The sequence below is a fragment of the Myxocyprinus asiaticus genome, chromosome 33 (assembly GCF_019703515.2).
Source record: "Myxocyprinus asiaticus isolate MX2 ecotype Aquarium Trade chromosome 33, UBuf_Myxa_2, whole genome shotgun sequence".
Classification (NCBI taxonomy): domain Eukaryota; kingdom Metazoa; phylum Chordata; class Actinopteri; order Cypriniformes; family Catostomidae; genus Myxocyprinus; species Myxocyprinus asiaticus.
The window spans coordinates 23,877,030-23,896,502 of record NC_059376.1 but is presented as its reverse complement, the minus strand read 5'-3'; the positions used below and the strand labels follow the sequence as shown (position 1 = coordinate 23,896,502).

General features: G+C 37.5%; 1 protein-coding gene across 4 annotated transcripts in view; it reads right to left on the bottom strand.

Annotated features, from left to right (window-relative positions):
• Positions 1–19,189, bottom strand: part of LOC127424268 (ras-related protein Rap-1A) — a 34,561-nt gene extending 15,372 nt beyond the window's left edge. For all 4 annotated transcript variants that reach the window (XR_007894437.1, XR_007894438.1, XM_051669290.1 and 1 more), the window contains exons 1-5: positions 19,102–19,189; positions 14,086–14,163; positions 9,696–9,764; positions 9,484–9,540; positions 9,252–9,392 (exon numbers count right to left, since the gene is read on the bottom strand). Coding sequence is in view for 2 of the 4 variants with exons in the window: in XM_051669290.1 (XP_051525250.1) it covers positions 9,252–9,392; positions 9,484–9,540; positions 9,696–9,764; positions 14,086–14,142 (324 nt within the window). In the remaining 2 variants the exon portion in view is untranslated. The remainder of the gene's footprint in view (positions 1–9,251; positions 9,393–9,483; positions 9,541–9,695; positions 9,765–14,085; positions 14,164–19,101) is intronic.
• Positions 19,190–19,473: the final 284 nt, after the last annotated feature.

Sequence of the window (19,473 nt, the reverse complement as noted above, 5' to 3'; positions counted from 1 at the left end):
GTCTGTCTCCAACAATCATGCCATGGTTAAAATGACTGAAATAAAAATTTTTCCTCATTCTGATGGTTGATGTGAACATTAACTAGGGATGCACGGATCCGATACCTAGATTTTAGACGTTTTTAGACAGATCGGTATTGGTCCGACGAGCCTGATCCAAATCCGATACTGTGTGTTAGTCATGTTCGTTACTGTCAAGTTCCAAAAATGACATAAAAACACCATTATAGATCATATTACTCGTGCATTTTATTCAAAGCCACTTGAAGACACGCGATAGCTCTGTGAATTGCAAAAGGCTGTGTTTAATAAGTAAATCTTTTTAGCCTTCATGCAGTGCGCAATATTTGAACGCTACTCACAAACAACATCTACAGTAGATGCTCAATTGTTCGGTTCACTGGGGGCCTGGGTAGCTCAGCAAGTAAAGACGCTGACTACCACACCTGGAGTCGCAAGTTCGAATTCAGGGCGTGCTGAGTGACACCAGTCAGGCTTCCTAAGCAACCAATTGGCCCAGTTGCTAGGGTGGGTAGTCACGTTGGGTTAACCTCCTCGTAGTCGCTATAATGTGGTTCTCGCTCTCGGTGGGGCACGTGGCGAGTTGTGTGTGGATGACGCGGAGAATGGCGTGAGCTTCCACACATGTTAGGTGTCCGCGGTAACGTGCTCAACAAGCCACGTGATAAGATGCGCGGATTGACTGCGGAGGCAACTGAGATTTGTCCTCCGCCACCCGGATTGAGGCGAGTCACTATGCCACCAGCGCATTGGGAATTGGGCATGCCAAAATTAAAAAAAAAAAAAAAAAAAAAAATTTGTTTGGTTCACATATAATATGCATTTATAATGGCAACGGAATTAAGCAAATTAAACGACTATGAACTCGCCTACATACAGACACAGACAGAACTTTCTGGAGAGTTCAGAATGTCAAAATAAAAGTGCAAGAGTTTAAAAGTTAAAGGTGCACGATTGAAAAGGATTACTTTTGTATATAAGTTCCTAAAAGTCAATAATATAATAATAATAATAATAATAATAATATTGTATTATTATTATTATCATCATCATTATTATTTGTTTACAAATTATAATAATATTCAAGTTGAATGGGTTCCAAAAAATAACTGTGTGAATGACAAGTGAAATGATATCTTACAACTAAATAAAAATAATAAAATAATAAAAAATAAAAAAGAGAGATCTGAATCCTTTAAAGTCCAGATACAAGTTGAAAAAGTTTAGCAAAGAAAACAGTCTTCTTGTCTACTGAAGATTTAGACTGGAATTACTGTTAATTTTGCTGCTACATTATCCAGTAGACTAGTTAACAATTAAGTTTTTCTTAATAAGCTATATATTTATATTGAAATAATGTGTATTTAGAGGTTTGGGTTTCATTATAGAGGACCCCCAGTTAGTTTCACACAATAAAGATATTCTCTACTGATTATGCAAAAAAAAAAAAAAAACACAACACTGGTATCGCATCGGTATCGGTCGATACTGAGATTTCAGATATCGGAATCAGAAGAGAAAAAGTATCGGTGCATCCCTAACATTAACTGAAGCTCTTGACCCGTATCTGCGTGTTTTTATGCACTGCACTGCTGCCACACAATTGGCTGATTAGATTATAAAAAATAAAAATCGCATGAATAAGTAGATGTACAGGTGTACCTAATAAAGTGGTCGTGAGTGTACATATATTTTTTGTTTTTAGGCCCCCAGTGAGCAAGCTGTAGGCAACTGTGGCAAGGAACACACAACTTCATAAGATGTAGTTAATGGAGAAAAATAACCTTGGGGAAACCAGGCTCTTGGGGGTCAGTTCCCCTCTGGCTAAAAAGCATGAATACAACGCTAATATTAGTTATCTATGGGTAATACAAGTCATGGTTTAAATTAGTAAACTGAGTAGATGTTGTTGGCCAATGTTTAAACTAAAGGATTTTGTATGAACTATAAGATTAATGAGTCTTGGAAGTCCTTCCCGAATTAACAGTGGAAGTGCACATAGATGCAGTGTCCTTTGATATTTGGCTGATGAAGACTAAAAACTTGCATTTACAGAAATGTCCTGATAAGCAGGAGCTTTAAATACAGAATGTGGTGCTCTGGTAAAGTTGCATGGTATGCCACAGCGTAGGGCTGGGCGATTTCTTTTCCTCGATAATTTCGAATTTACGTTTTGACACTTTTTAAAAAAAAAAAATTTTGATCAAGGTTTTGCATAAAAATATTGGCAATCGCTATAGCTAGATACGTTGTCAATCCACCAAAGGCTGAATAAGGAAGAGGAAAAAAATGTCATAGCAATTGGCTTGATGTCGCTAATAATTTGATCAGCTGCACGTGTGTGCATGCTCCAAATGAACGTAACATAGGTTAACAACTGATATAAAAGACAGCGGTAATATTTCTAGTACAACTGTAAACAATGTGACTGCAGCTCAACTTCGTCCATCATGCATGTATACACCGGCTAAATCAGATTATAACTGGCCTCTGCGTTCTGCGCATGTTGATGAATGGTCTCCTTTCTTTTCTTTAAATATCCATAATAAAGTGATAGTTATGTGACAGTTACAATCACTTCATATAAAATTATATGTATTGGCCATATAAATGGGAGAATTAAACATACACCACACATTCTTTTACCGTGATTCAGATAGATCACTAACTACTGCTTTGTTCTGTGATGTGTTTCAAGTGTACTGCATCTATAGCCAAAATCTGGCACATTTTTATTTTGACAAACTTTGTGAGTTGAATTGTAATGACAAATCAATTCATATTGCTGCACTGCTCAGAAAGTGGGCGCAGCGTGGCTTTAGGACTGGTCTCTATCTGCAGGAGTTTGATATATAAACTGTTTGATATACTGTACAATGTGTACTTTCTAGATAAACCTGATAATTTCTAGATATTGATTTCTAGATATCTTTCTAGATAGATGTGGTTTAGCTAAAATTAATACCTACATTGGCTAAGAAGTATTTAGCAATTTTCTTATTTTATACTATTATTTCTCAACATCTAAGTTTATTAGATTTTAATCTATTTTATATTAACTCTATGTTGACAACTTGCTGAGTGGTGCAGTTGTTTTTTGTGCAATTTTCTTGCACACCTGTTTCCTATAATGAAAAGAACCTGAATCTAACCAGTTTTCCTTGCATTCTAATAAAGTAGTAATGTTGGAGTTGCTTTTTTAGTTGAGTGCATTTAAAAGTTGAAAAATTGAACTGTATGTATTTTTGCCACATTGCCCAGCCCAACCACAGCATGAAGGCAGCTTCTGCAAATTTTCATATCTGCATGTCTCACACTTTTGTGGTCACCTGATGAGGTGTAGGGGAAGTGACCCAATTAAGCCCACCCAAATCTAAGTTTTAAATGTTTTCTCTAGAAATGTCAACAGCCTTCCAATAAAGTGAGTATTAAATCAAATATTAATCTCTCTTCTAAACACTCATGTTATATTTTGTCAAACTGACAAAATTAAGTTCCTTTATTTAATTGCAAATGTGAAAAGTCTGTAGTGGGCTTATAAAGAACATGTGTACTAGGTGTGGGCGATATGACCAAAATCTTATCACTATAGGAGTCATTTTATCTCACGATAACAATATAGAAATTTTTTTGTGAAAATCAATCCAAATTGGTTTATGTATTAAATAACCATATTGTAATGTCTATTTTTGGGTAATTCTGCCAGTGAATTAAATATTTCACATATTTATTATAGGCTATATTATGTAATTACAGTATATAATTTTCTCTTTATTTGGAGCTTGACAAAAGTCAAAGTACAAAAAAAAAAAAAAAATCATCCTAAGCTACCATAATGCTATATTTCACATTATGCCACATTTCAATCTGATACCAACATTATTAACTTTCCTCAAGAAACTTGAGATCTTCCCAACAATACAACATAAAGAATAATAGGCAAGTTAAAATAAATAATAATAATGCAATGAAAATAAACACTCCTTGCAGAAAATATCAAAAATTATATAAACATTTCTTGCAGAAAATAAATATGAAATAAATATGAACACTTCTTGTAAAAAATAAATAAATAAATATAGCCAAATTAATGCGGAGCACATATTTTGGTTTTCATAATATTCTTTTGCGTGCTTCATTTTGAGGTAAAACAAACTGCTTGTAATACAAGTGATTATCGTTGTGCGACACAGTTTGCATATTATATTTTTCTGCTCTGTATTAGGTTCTGCGAACTGTCCTACACCGCAGATGTCGCACCTGTTTTCACAAAAAGCTTGTCTTCATTTTCTTGATTTGTTTGGGAGTCATCCCATTCCGTGTAAGTTTTTTTAAACCCTGTCCATGTTTTTAAAGTCTCTCAGTCTCACGTGAAACCCTGCCCACTGATAGAAAACCTACGCTGTGGCACATGAATATTTATCTTGATATAAAAAAAATTTCTATCAATTGACACTTTATATCGTCACATCGCCCAGCCCTAATGGGTACCATTTAAGCCAACATGTGTTCTTAAAAAGCCCGCTATGCTTTTTTACTGAAGAAACACCAACATTTTGATTAATTTTTAGACCTAAAACATCATAACCAGTTAATGAAATATTTAATTTCTGAATCTGGCAAGCTTTTATCATCTTTGAACAGTCCTTTCAATTATTTCTCTGCCTATTCATTTTCTCCCAGTAAAGAAAATAGATTCAGTATGTAGAGTAGGGCTGCAACTAATGAATATTTTGATAATCGACTAATCCAACGATTATTAGAACAATTATTCAAGCGATTATTGCATTATAATAATGATTATATGATTATGAACAGCCATCATACCGCTCAGGAAGGAAACGCATTCTGTCTCCTAGAGATGAACATAGTTTGGTATGAAAAGTGCAAATCAATCCCAGAACAACAGCAAAGGACCTTGTGAAGATGCTGGAGGAAACAGGTAGACAAGTATGTATATCCAGAGTAAAACGAGTCCTATATCGACATAACCTGAAAGGCTGCTCAGCAAGGAAGAAGTCACAGCTCCAAAACCACCATAAAAAAGCCAGACTACAGTTTGCAAGTGCACATGGGGACAAAGAGCTTACTTTTTGGAGAAATGTCCTCTGGTCTGATGAAACAAAAATGGATCATTTTGGCCATAATGACCATCGTTATGTTACCTGACTCAGTTACACCAGTTCTGTCTGGATGAATGGGCCAAAATTCCAGCAACTTATTGTGAGAAGCTTGTGGAAGGCTACCCAAAATATTTGACCCAAGTTAAACAATTTAAAGGCAATGCGACCAAATACTAACAAAGTGTATGTAAACTTCTGACTCACTGGGAATGTGATGAAAGAAATAAAAGCTGAAATATATAATTCTCTCTACTATTATTCTGATATTTCACATTCTTAAAATAAAGTAGTGACCCTAACTGACCTAAGACGGGGAATGTTTTCCATGATTAAATGTCAAGAACTGTGGAAAATGGAGTTTAAATGTATTTGGCTAAGGTGTATGTAAACTTCTGACTTCAGATGTACATCACCTGAAGCTGTTAAAGTTTAGAGTGCATCTGGACTGTGAGCTGTGTTTTCTTCCTCTCCTCAGTCAGGCGCGAGCTGCAGTGCTACTCTTGCACATCATCATTAAGAGTTTCATATGATCTCATGTTACGTTAAATGACATCAAACGACTATTCGACAAAGAAAATTTTTGTCTAAATTTTTTTTTATTGTCGACGTTGTCGATAACGTTGACTAATAGTTTCAGCCCTAATGCAGAGTTGACTATGAATTCAGTTAACAGTTTTTTAAAATGAGGTTCAACGGGTTATTTGCTCAGTGGGCTTATTAGGAACAATAGGAGTCAATGGAAAATAAACCTCAATAATTTATAGATAGTCAATGTAAACATTAAGTAATAGTAAACAATAGTAAAAAAAATGTAATGATTATGACAATGTAGATCATTTTTGTTATTGGTGTTTAAACACATAAAATAATTATCCTGCTTTTAAGATAAAAGCAAACAGGATTTTAAAAGGCACTTTTCTTTATAAGCACACATGAAAAGTTATATTTCTGGATAATACAGACAGAGAACTAAATCTAGTCTGACCTCAAGAAGCTTCTTAAATATTTTCATTTAATGTGGTTATCAGCAATTTTTATTAATTTTTTGCTCTTACTGCATCTTCGTGACCATCACTCAGGCAGCGTCCTGCACTAGGTTCATATACTCATGAAATCCATCAAGTATTGCATGTTAAATATAAAGAAAATAAATATTATCGATTTATTAATCTCTTAATTGTAAATTGTTTATTATTCCTCATCCAATCCGTTCATCCGACTTCAGGAAATATTTTATTGTTTTGAGGTCTACAAACACAGTTTACAACTTACAACTTTGGAAGCAACTTCCAAAATGGAAGTGGCACCTAAATAACCCAAGAACGAAATATTCGATTGGCTCCAAATAAAAAGTTAAATGATACCAACAAACGTGTGCATATCCTCTGCAACATTATTTTTTCTCTTGCTTTCTGTCTTTTTATATTTCAAAATAAAACATTATGTAGGCTTATATGGTACGTGGGCTTAATAGAGTCACTTCCACTAAGCTAGACCAAAATAATATTGTGCTTTTACCTGTCTCTAAGTGAGCACGGGAAGAATTTTGATCATGGCAAGAATCAAGCAAATTGGTATTGGACAATTCTGTTTTATTTGTGGATTTTGACTGTATAGTTTAGGTTGTATGCATTTTTGTACCACTGAAGAATAATGCCTGCCAGAAAACAAGAATCTTTTAGCTGGATTGGTGACAGGCTTGTGCAACAAAACATTTACCATCAGAATAGGCCTATGTGGCAGCACAAATATGATTAAATAAGATAGATAAAGCATCAATTAAAAGCATTAAACTATGTGTATTCTGCTGCATTGGTAGTAAAAAAGTGAAAAAATAGGAAACTGCAAAACGGGATTGTGGTTGTGGGGGCGTGGATGAGCGCCAGCTTGTGAGTGGAGAGCAAGATCAGGAGATGAGAACAGTAAGGATCATCACCTGGCAATGATTGTCACTAACAGCTTTTTGTCATTGCAGTGAGAGTTGGAGACGGATTTAAGGGCGAGCTAGACACAAGTGAGGGAGTGAGAGAGCTACCACACACACCCTGAGACTGTGTTAAGATGTGTGTGCTGAAAAGCATGATTATTGAGTGAAATACTGAAACCAATTTTGTGTTATAAAATAAATACCGTTTGAGTTGAATTCGCCGTCTCCTGCTTCCTCCTTGCAACCCCATTATGAACTTTGTAACAGGGATATTTTTTCCTAATAAAATCACTTGAACGCACGTTGCACGCAATTACAACTAATAACCTCATAAGTACGAACTTCCCTAGAGGACTTGAACACAGCATAAACCACAACATAACTGAAATAGCCTTTATACTAGTTGTGTTGAACAGAAGTGGATTTGACATATGATTAATATGAAGGGAAAAAGCAGTACATAAACAAATTGGAACATTGAAGGAGGATCAGTCCTTTATTTAATGATCAGAATAGTGACTTGGGGGTCAGCTCTTTTCATTTGGGCCAGTAAGCAACCTCCCACCCTAGCAACTGCATTGCACTGTTCTAAAAATACAGAGAACAACTTAGCAACAGCACGGCAACAATCTGGTACCACCCACAACAGCCTAGCAACTGCATAGCAATGTTGAGAACATAGCAACAGCATAGCTACAACCTGGCAACCACCCATGACACTAGCAATCACATACTGCAGCCATGCACTAAAACACAGCAGGGCACCTTGCCAACTGCATAGCATGCCCCAGCAAACCACGCAGTACACCCTAGCAACCACCTTAGTAAACACGCAATAGCAAAAAGCACTGAGAACACCTTAGCAACCACCCAGAACACCCTAGTGTTTCATGCATTTTATGTTAAATGAGTTTTGCAAATGTTATAGTTAGACACTGGGTCTGTTCCAAAACTTAGTGAGCTGCCTCATTGTCTCCTGCCTACATAGGCAGCTGTCTTCTATGGCAGCATCCTTACTGAAATGATGCCTCATATGAGAGCGATTTGGAACGCTCGATAGGTGGCAGCTCCGTGCATCATTCAAATAGCGCTCCTAACGCGCAGTGCACGGGACACTCGACTCGCAACTGATTTCAATACAGGTGACGCAAGGAAAACGACACAATCCTTTAATGAGCCTAAACACACATGGCACACACACATTTTGGGTAAAACAGTCAGTTTTTTGTCATATTAAACTGTTATTTATCGATATTTTTCAGTTCTGAATGAATTATATATATTTATAATCTAAATTTCTCTTGCTTCATCCGCCATCTTGATTTATTTTTCCACCAAGCTCATCAGGGTGTATTCTGGGATCGCATACCCAGGGCAGGATACATACGATGCTACCTTAAAATTTGGCTAAAATGAGCTGAAGAGGCATCATAATTATGATACCTACCTGCATTGGAAGCACGCCTATGATGTCTTAAAATGCTGCCTCCGGAGGAAGCTCACTAGGTTTTGGAACAGACCCATTTTCATGAGTACATATGGTCATTATATGCACATTGTACTTTGGTTAAATGTAAAAGGTAACTGCATTAACTTGAAACTTGATACGAATGCAAGAAACGTTGTTCGTTCGACACGTGCTTCCTTGTGATTTTGATTCAGTATCGTGACTTGCAAAACGAATCATTCAGACCACTTTTTTTTAATCTTTTCACCTATTCAAAGGAATCAAATTTAAAAGATTCGACTCAGCTGATTTTCACGAATCAGATATCACTATTGCCGATCCACATGCAATTTACACGTACAGCTTTATTATTTTTTGAGATGTACAGTCGCAAAAATATCGAAAGGGTCGGGAGAAATTTATCGGAGAAAAAGTATTAATTTACTCTTTAAAATGTAGTAAAGTAAAAGTTAGACAACAGAAATATTTATACTTAAGTACAGATATTCAAAAATTGTACTTAAATACAGTAACAAAGTATTTGTACATCGTTACTACACACATCTTGTAACTCATCAGAACTGCAGTAACCCTTGTTACTATAAACTTAGTCAATATCAATGTTCAGTATATGCACATTTATGGCATTGACAAAATTACATGTGGATAGTGATTTTTTTTATCTTAATGTGGATATTGATTTAAACTCTAGATCATGTGGTAAGTGACTCACATCCTCTGTGTCCTTCACCCTCAGAATCTGCTCCCGTAGATCCTGCAGGTCATTAAAAGTGGACTGTGCTGTGATGGAGTAAACCAGAGCAAAACCCTGACCATTCTTCATGTACAGGTCCCTCATCGCTGTGAACTGCTCCTGTAGGCAAACATTCAATAATCTATTAAGTTTATATGGAAGATCAATCAATTTATTGACCAGCAGATTTCAAGCATCATATTCAACTCACTGTGCCCGCAGTATCCAGGATTTCTAGCATACATTGCTGCCCATCCACCTCAACTTGCTAAAAGAAACACAGTGAGATTGTGAGAGAGAGAGAGAGAGTTAATCCCATTTTATTATATAATCCTAGGTTGTGTATTACTCAAAGTATCTTCAGTTTAAGCAAAGTTTAATTTGTATGCACGAATGTCGCATTAGTCGAAAATGTTACAATACCTTTCTATAAGAGTCTTCTATAGTGGGGTCATATTTTTCAACAAATATTCCCTGTACAAACTGGACTGTCTGTGAGAGAAAAGACCAGAAATAGTGATGAGCACAAAACACCATTGGTCAACCAATATGGGTTTGCCAATATAAATGCCGATATCTTGAAAGCAGGGTGGCCAGTGGCCAATATAATTACCTTATTTAATATATTTAAGATATTTAATGACAGCTTGTTACTGTAAACAGTATTGCTGAATTTATGGTATTTATGGTAAATAAGGCACGGCAAGTTTATTTATATACAGCTGAAGTCAAAAGTTTACATACACTTAGGTTGAAGTCATTAAAACTATTTTTTCTAACCATTCCGCAGATTTAATATTAGCAAACTATAGTTATGGAAAGTCCTTTAGGTCATCTACTTTGTGCATGACACAAGTAATTTTTTGAACAATTGTTTAGAGACAGATTGTTTCACTTTTAATTGACTATCACAATTCCAGTGGGTCAGAAGTTTACAAACACCAAGTTAACTGTGCCTTTAAGCAGCTTGGAAAATTCCAGAAAATTATGTCAAGCCTTTAGGCAGTTATATTAGTTTCTGATAGGCTAATTGGAGTCAATTGGAGGTGTACCTGTGGATGTATTTTAAGGCCTACCTTCAAACTCAGTACCTCTTAGCTTGACATCATAGGAAAAATCAAAAGAAATCAGCCAAGACCTCAGAAAAAACATTTGTGGACCTCCCCAAGTCTGGTTCATCCTTGGGAGCAATTTCCAAATGCCTGAAGGTACCAACGTTCATCTGTACAAACAATAGTACACAACTATAAACACCATGGGACCACACAGCCATCATACCGCTCAGGAAGGAGATGCATTCTGTCTCCTAGAGATGAACATAGTTTGGTGCGAAAAGTGCAAATCAATCCCAGTACAACAGCAAAGGACCTTGTGAAGATGCTGGAGGAAACAGGTAGACAAGTATCTATATCCACAGTAAAACGAGTCCTATATCGACATAACCTAAAAGGCTGATCAGCAAGGAAGAAGCCACTGCTCCAAAACCGCCATTAAAAAAGACAGACTACAGTTTGCAAGTGCACATGGGGACAAAGATCTTACTTTCTGGAGAAATGTCCTCTAGTCTGATGAAACAAAAATGTAACTGTTTGGCCATAATGACCATCGTTATGTTTGGAGGAAAAAGGGTGATGCTTGCAAGCCGAAGAACACCATCCCAACCGTGAAGCATGGGGGTGGCAGCATCATGTGGAGGTACTTTGCTGCAAGAGGGACTGGTGCACTTCACAAAATAGATGGCATCATGAGGAAGGAAAATTATGTGGATATATTGAAGCAACATCTCAAGACATCAGCCAGGAAGTTAAAGCTCGGTCGTAAATGGGTCTTCCAAATGGACAATGACCCCAAGCATACCTCCAAAGTTGTGACAAAATGGCTTAAGGACAACAAAGTCAAGGTATTGGAGTGGTCATCACAAAGCCCTTACCTCAATCTGAACTGAAAAAGCATGTAAGAGCAAGGAGGCCTACAAACCTGACTCAGTTATACCAGTTCTGTCTGGAGGAATGGGCCAAAATTCCAGCAACTTATTGTGAGAAGCTTGTGTAAGGCTACCCAAAACATCTGACCCAAGTTAAACAATTTAAAGGAAATGATACCAAATACTAACAAAGTGTATGTAAACTTCTGACCCACTGGGATTGTGATGAAAGAAAAAAAAGCTGAAATAAATAATTCTCTTTACTATTATTCTGACATTTCACATTCTTAAAATAAAATAGTGATCCTAACTGACCTAAGACAGGGAATGTTTTCTATGATTAAATGTGAAAAACTGAGTTTAAATGTATTTGGCTAAGGTGTATGTAAACTTCTGACTTCAACTGCAGCACATTTAATTCACAATGGCTATTCAAAATGCTTTACATATAAATGATAAAGAAAATACAAGATAAAATTAATTTTAAAACCAATTAAGATAAAAAAATAATAAAATTAATTTTAAAATAAGTAATTTTTAATTATTAAAAGTGAATAAAAAAGAAAATGAATACAGAAATAAAATGATGCAGTGCAATCAGTAAGTGCAGCAGTGTTCAGTCTGTAAATGCACAGCTAAACAGATGTGTTTTCAGTATGGATTTGAATGCGGCTACTTTTGGAGCACATCTGACCTCTTCTGGAAGCTGGTTCCAGCTGCAGGTGGCATAATAGCTAAATGCTGTCTCACCTTGTTTTGAGTGAACCCTCTGTATGTCTAACTGACTTGATCCTAATGATCTGAGAGGTCTGTTAGGTTTGTATTCAACAAGCATATCTGAAATGTATTTAGGTCCTAGACTATTGAGCGATTTATAAATGAGTAATAATATTTTAAAATCAATTCTGTATGTACAGTTGTGCTCAAAAGTTTGCATACCCTTGGAGAATTAGTAATATATGTACCATTTTTAAAGAAAACATGAGTGAGCAGGCAAAACACATTTCTTTTATTTCTTATGGGATTCATATTCAATTGTAGGTTATAACAGAATGGCACAATCATAAAACAAAACATGGCAACAAAGAAAAAAATAAAATGACCCGTTCAAATGTCTGCATACCCTTAGTTCTTAATACTGTGTATTGCCTCCTTTAGCATCAATGACAGAGTGCAGTCTTTTGTAATAGTTGTCTATGAGGCCCCAAATTCTTGCAGGTGGTATAGCTGCCCATTCGTCTTGGCAAAATGCCTCCAGGTCACGCAAAGTCTTTGGTCTTCTTGCATGAACCGCACGTTTGAGATCTCCCCAGAGTGGCTCGATGATATTAAGGTCAGGAGACTGTGATGGCCACTCCAGAACCTTCACCTTTTTCTGCTGTAACCACTGGAGGGTCAACTTGGCCTTGTGCTTAGGGTCATTGTCATGCTGGAAAGTCCAAGAGCGTCCCATGCGCAGCTTTCGTGCAGAAGAATGCAAATTGTCTGCCAGTATTTTCTGATAACATGCTGCATTCAACTTGCCATCAATTTTCACAAGATTCCCCGTGCCTTTAGAGCTCACACACCCCCAAAACATCAGTGAGCCACCACCATGCTTCACATTGGGGATGGTATTCTTTTCACTATAGGCCTTGTTGACCCCTCTCCAAACATAGTGCTTATGGTTGTGACCATAAAGCTCTATTTTGGTCTCGTCACTCCAAACTACAGTGTGCCAGAAGCTGTGAGGCGTGTCAAGGTGTTGTCAGGCATATTGTAACCGGGCTTTTTTGTGGCATTGGCGCAGTAAAGGCTTCTTTCTGGCAACTCGACCATGCAGCTCATTTTTGTTCAAGTATCGTCGTATTGTGCTCCTTGAAACAACCACACCATCTTTTTCCAGAGCAGCCTGTATTTCTCCTGAGGTTGCCTGTGGGTTTTTCTTTTTATCCCAAACAATTCTTCTGGCAGTTGTGGCTGAAATCTTTCTTGGTCTACCTGACCTTGGCTTGGTATCAAGAGATCCCCAAATTTTCCACTTCTTAATAAGTGATTGAACAGAAGTGATTGGCATTTTCAAGGCTTTTTATATCCTTTTCCATCTTTATAAAAGTTCCATTACCTTGTTACGCAGGTCTTTTGACAGTTCTTTTCTGCTCCCCATAGCTCAGTATCTAGCCTGTTCAGTGCATCCACGTGAGAGCTAACAAACTCATTGACTATTTATACACAGACACTAATTGCAATTTAAAAAGCCACAGGTGTGGGAAATTAACCTTTAATTGCCATTTAATTATAAATGTGTGTCTGTAACAAGGCCAAACATTCAAGGGTATGTAAACTTTTGATCAGGGCCATTTGGGTGATTTCTGTTATCATTATGATTTAAAAAGGAGCCAAACAACTATGTGATAATAAATGGCTTCATATGATCACTATCCTTAAATAAAAGACATATTTTCAAAATCAATGCCAAAATTTCACAATTTCTGCCAGGGTATGCAAACTTTTGAGCACAACTGTAACTAGAAGCCAGTGTAAAGACCTGAGGACTGGAGTAATATGCTCTGATTTTTTTTTTTTTTTTTTTTGTTTGTGTGAGAATCCTGGCAGCAGCATTCTGAATGAGCTGCAGGTGTCTAATGGTCTTTTTGGGAAGGCTGGTGAGGAGTTCATTGCAGTAGTCCACCCTACTGGTGAGGAATGCATGAACAAGTTTCTCTAAGTCTTGACTGGATACAAAACATCTAATCCACACTATATATTTTCTTTAATATATTTATATATATTACTATATATTCACTTTATGTCCAAATAACCATAAAAATGACTGATGAAGACTAATCAAAGGAGAAAAAGCAACTATACTTGTTATACTTGTTGCCAATAGATTTAGGTTAAACTTACCAGTGCAGACTTCCCTACGCCCCCAGAGCCAAGGACCACAAGCTTATATTCACGCATGGTTGGTCTCTCTGCTGAAGCCTGTAAAATTAAATCAAAGCGCAAACACACACACACACACACACACACACACACACACACACATACACACACATACACACACACATCATTCATTAGTGTACTGACAGTTTGAAACATTCAAGTGGTTTCTGGCTTTGAGGAAGTATATAGGCCTAGTTCTAAGGTCTGTTCCAAGATCTCCAAAAGAACAAACACCATATTTATTCAACGTTTAGGGTCTTTTTCTCACAGTCTGATAGTGCTGCCAACAGGGGAACTCTCACTCTCACACACAGCTATTTGTTTATCTCCAACCAGAGTTTGAGGACTTTGTTGGCTATTTGAGATCAGTCAGGATGCAATTTAAATTCCACTGTGATAAAGGATGGAAATGTATCAAAGTTAATAAAAAGGAATCTTATCTAATGGATACAGACCCACCAGATGCTAGGCTTTTGCACCATTTCATTCAGCCTGAAACAATTCAAATCTGGGAAAAGAGGCTTAAATCAAGACATTTGGAGAAGTTGCACTTCTGTTAAGATCAAAATTATCATCATTGTTCATCCTTCAATGCTAATGACTAAAAGCAACAAAAAGACATAAGCCTCTACAGTCACATTTTCTCCACAAAGGTGAATTATGTCAAACTGTTCTGTCCTGACTCTTATTCCACTCACTTCCTATTTAAACTGAATACACCCTACCCTAGCGAAACATCAGAACCAAATTGCACAATACAGATCCATTGACTCACAAGGCATGCAGGCCAAAACCTAATTTTGACTTAATCGAATCAGTTCAATAATGATTCAGACAGTGAAAGACACAATAAAAAGAACAACAGAACTGGCAAAGACTGTGTTCCTGTGTGGATATAATTTTAAGTTCCTTAATTAAATGTATTTAACTTATCTCTGATTTACATTGACACGTTCACATTTTGAAACAGTTTAAAAATATAGCCAAGAATTTTTCCCTTTTCAAGTGACACAAGACCACTTATTTATTTTACTTAGTGTAATCTAAACTGAACCCAACACTTGAAGCCTATTATTATTTTAACCTTAAAAATTAACAATGTGTGAACTAGAAAAGATATGAATCACAAATAAAAGCTTTAAACCATAATCGGGCTATTGAAGGGTCAAATCAAGCACACACATGACGAATGGGTTAGATTTATGAAAAAAAAAAATCACATTTAATGCGACCTGGCTGTTTACAGTGAAGGCACATTGGAAAAAATCAGATAATACAGTATCTCATTTATTTCCAAATATGAAAGTGTCTCAGATGTGATTTTAAAATGTCATTCAAATAACACATTTGTCTCACATGTGAAGGGGGGATTCAGATTTGTGTCACATTCTGCAGTGGTGTGAATGTAGCCCTAGACAGGACAACAGAAAGCCCTACACCCTGAAGACACTAATCCCCAAATGCAGATCCAGCATTAATGCAAGACTTTGGTATAATGATTGATCTGGAAAAGAAGCCCAAAGCCTGCATGTTTATTGAGCTGTCTGACTGTCTGCAATACATAAATATTGATGACCACAAACACATATTTAGGAATTATTTCTTGATAGGGAATCAGTGTCCAGGTTTACTTGCCACTGGTATACTTTGGAATGACATGCAGCCAAAACCATTAACAGCATCACGTACACGGATTAGCCAAAACATTATGACCACCTGCCTAATATGCTGTTGGTTCTCCGTGTGCCACCAAAACAGCGCTGACCCAACGAGGCATGGACTCTACAAGAACCCTGAAGGTGTCCTGTAGTATCTGGCACCAAACCATTAGCAGTAGATCCTTCAAGTACTGTAAGTTGCGAGGTGGAGCCTCCATGGATCGGACTTGTCGGTCCAGCACATCCAAAAGATGCTCAATCAGACTGAGATGTGGGGAATTTGGAGGCCAGGGCAACACCATGAACTCTTCATCATGTTCCCCAAACCATTACCGAACAATGTGTGCAGCAGTGTGGTAGGGCGTATTATCCTGCTGAAAGAGTCCACTGCCATAAGGGAATACCATTGCCATGAAGGGTGTGATGTAGGGCTGTCAAATGGGTAGAGAAACTAAATTCGAATTTTTACGTTAAATATTTTAAAAATTCAAATTTTTAAATTGACATTTTGAGGGTGCATTGTGTACATAAAACATACAGCACCATGTTACACTGTTGCAAAGAGCATTCCTTGCTGTTTATATAAAAATAAATAAAGAGCATTTCATTTTCAACTAATGTGCATAAAATACAAAGTTTTAGTCGGTCCATATTTTCAAATGGGGGGGGCGCTTCAATAACCAGTACACATGCTGTAACACTTCAACTGATGCCACAGTATACAACCCCAGACACAAGCTTCTTAATAACAGTGAAATACCACATTGTTTATTCATTACAGTTGTATGTAGGGTAGCAATATTCCCAGATAGCAATGGATTTCAGCTGAACTCGTGGTGAAGCAGCTCAGACTATTGCTGGATTTCCATCCAAAATGTTTAGCATTTTTTTAAGTGCATTTCTAAAAATTACACTAAAGAAAATAAGAATTGTTGCACATTTCCATCCACTACGTAATGCGCATTATCATGAGGGAGCAGCTGAATGACCTGCCCCTGCTTTATTTGCAAGACTGGAGCAAGTACCTCATTTTATTAAATGCATCCACAAGACACTGCAGAATAAGTGTAATATCTGATATAATGTGTGCTGAAATAGCTGCGATGCCCACACACCGCTCTCAAAACTGTTCTGGCGGATTGTGAGGACCCACTTTATCAACCAGCTGTGGGTTAAACACTTCCAAATGACAAGCGCTATGTTCAAATAATTGTGTGCCAAGGTCGGACCTTTCGGAGGGCTAGTCACATCAAGCTTTCGCACACTAATAACATGCACGAATAGTCAAAACACGTCATCGCTTTGCGAATAAACTGTTTCCATCACCTTAATGCATTTTAACTAATGCGAAACTCTAGAAAATCACATTTTAAAATTTTTACATTTAAAATGATATTTTAAGAGAATTTAGAAAATTGATAAGCATACCAAGCATTTCCATTCAGGATTTCTAATGCGCAATTTCAAAATGCGCATAAAAATAGTTGGATGGAAACCCACCTTATGAGCCCTGGGGGCTGTTCAAACAGACAGAACACAACAGAATGGAACCGAACGCGAGGATCTCGGGAGACACATTTCCAAGTTGAGCATCTTTCCTGACAAAGCGTTTAAAAAAAACTCACTACTTAATCTGAGAAACGCTTATAAGAGAGCAAGACACAATGGCCAAGTACCTCCACCAACTGTAAGAGGCTGTTCACACCGAACACTTTGACAACCACCCATTTGTTTGTCCACGTAAACGTGCGCTAGACGAACATTTTTGTTTCGCTTTGTTTTTTATTCAGCGTCTCGTGCAGGAGCACAGTTTATTAGATGTTGTGTCTAATTAAAAAGAACTTTAAAAACACTTGCTTTCTGTTAAACTGTATTTGTTGCGCTGTGTATAGCCTCTTTTTTTTGGCACGAGAATGCAATCGATCTGAAGTCATTGTCAGTTCTTGTCACACATCCTAAATTCGAATGCACAGTTTTAGCATTCGAATTTGATTTTTTTTTCTTAAATTCGATATTAAAATTTTGAATTTTAATTTGACAGCCCTAGTGTGATGCACTGTGTGCTGTGACATTCCTACCGTAAGCATCATTAAAATTTTCTGTGACTTGTGCCACAGTAGACCTTCAGTCGGTTCAGACCATACGGGATAGCCTTCGTTGCCCTCACACTTCGATGAGCCTTGAGCGCCCAACATTCTGTCGCCGGTTTGTGGTTTGTCCCTCCTCGGACCACTGTCGGTAGGTACTCACCACTGCTGACCAGGAGCACCCCACAAGCCTTGCTGTTTCAGTGATGTTCTGACCCAGTCGTCTGGCCATATCAATGTCCCTTGTCAAAGTCGCTCAGGTCTTTACTCCTGCCCATTTCTCCTGCATTCAACACGTTTACTACAAGAACTAATGGTTCACTTACCATCTAATCTGCCCAGACCTCGACATGTGACTTTGTTAGGAGACCATCAACATTATTTGCTTCACCTGTGAGTGGTCATAATGTTTTGGTTCATCAGTGTATGTCTCCAAAATGAGGGAAGTATCTTAAATGACAGAAGACCGTGCCATACACTGCTGAAGACTGTCTACTTAACTATCACTAGGGTGAGTGAGAATGAAACATATCTTTTGTTTAATCTAAATTTGCTTCTAAATCATTCCAGACTTTCAAAAAGTAATATAATCTAGATAACGATTTAATGACGTTTCAGTGTCACCAACACTGTTGACTTTCTTTAATCTGGCAATAAAACACAGACCGCAGCTCTTCCAATTCTGTAAGATCAGAACTGCTGAAACATTAACACTACATTAATGGCCGTAAAGCTGATTACATTGATGATTTATAGTCACTGTTGTCACTTGACGAGTCAAAGTTAGCTGTGTTTGCAAGTGTGTGTACTAGAAGTGCATATGTTCATAGATGCGCAGTTTATACATCAGTGGTTTCCCATATTCATCAACACACAGTAACTAATATATAACACGCGCGGATCAAATACTTCACCGTGGACAGGTATGTTAATTCATACGCTCACAGGAGGGACCGCGACCTGTAAAACAGCGGCGTTTCCTGCGAGTTTCTCTGGGTAGCGGCGCTGCTGTGCGCTTTAATTCTGCCCAACCACACGGTGACAATGCTAGCCGTCTACAGACCGGCCTGCGGCTCATTAGCACGCGCTAGCACGTTAGCAGGTTCATTGCGCGAGTTTCTATTCTCCGGTCTTCCCCCCAAAACCGGGGACTCGCTGTATTATACTCTAAAGTAACAAAACAATTTACAGCAGTGGTTCAGGGTTCCCTGCCTTCACTGTAAACCACTCACCGTGTCCGCGTGTCCCGCCGCGCGCTCTTCGACTCCGGTGTTACGGATCAACTGGGGATCATGTTAACTGGGGATGTGCGCGTGCATGTGAATAATTTTACTTGCCCTTTCAGCAGATTCGTTCAATGTGAATTGTAAGTGAGTAAAGAAAAGGCGTTTTGCACATTATAAAATTGTTTGGTATCATTATTAAACAGATTTGTTTAATCGATGTCTGTTCTAATGAATTTGACACAATTTTAAGAGTGATTTTAACGGTTTCACAGGGTAACATCTGGTTTCCCATGGTAACGTGGGACATTGGTTTGAATGGGAACTGGTGATTACACTTGTCAAGAGCAGTAAATCACAAGTGGAATTCTTTTATATACA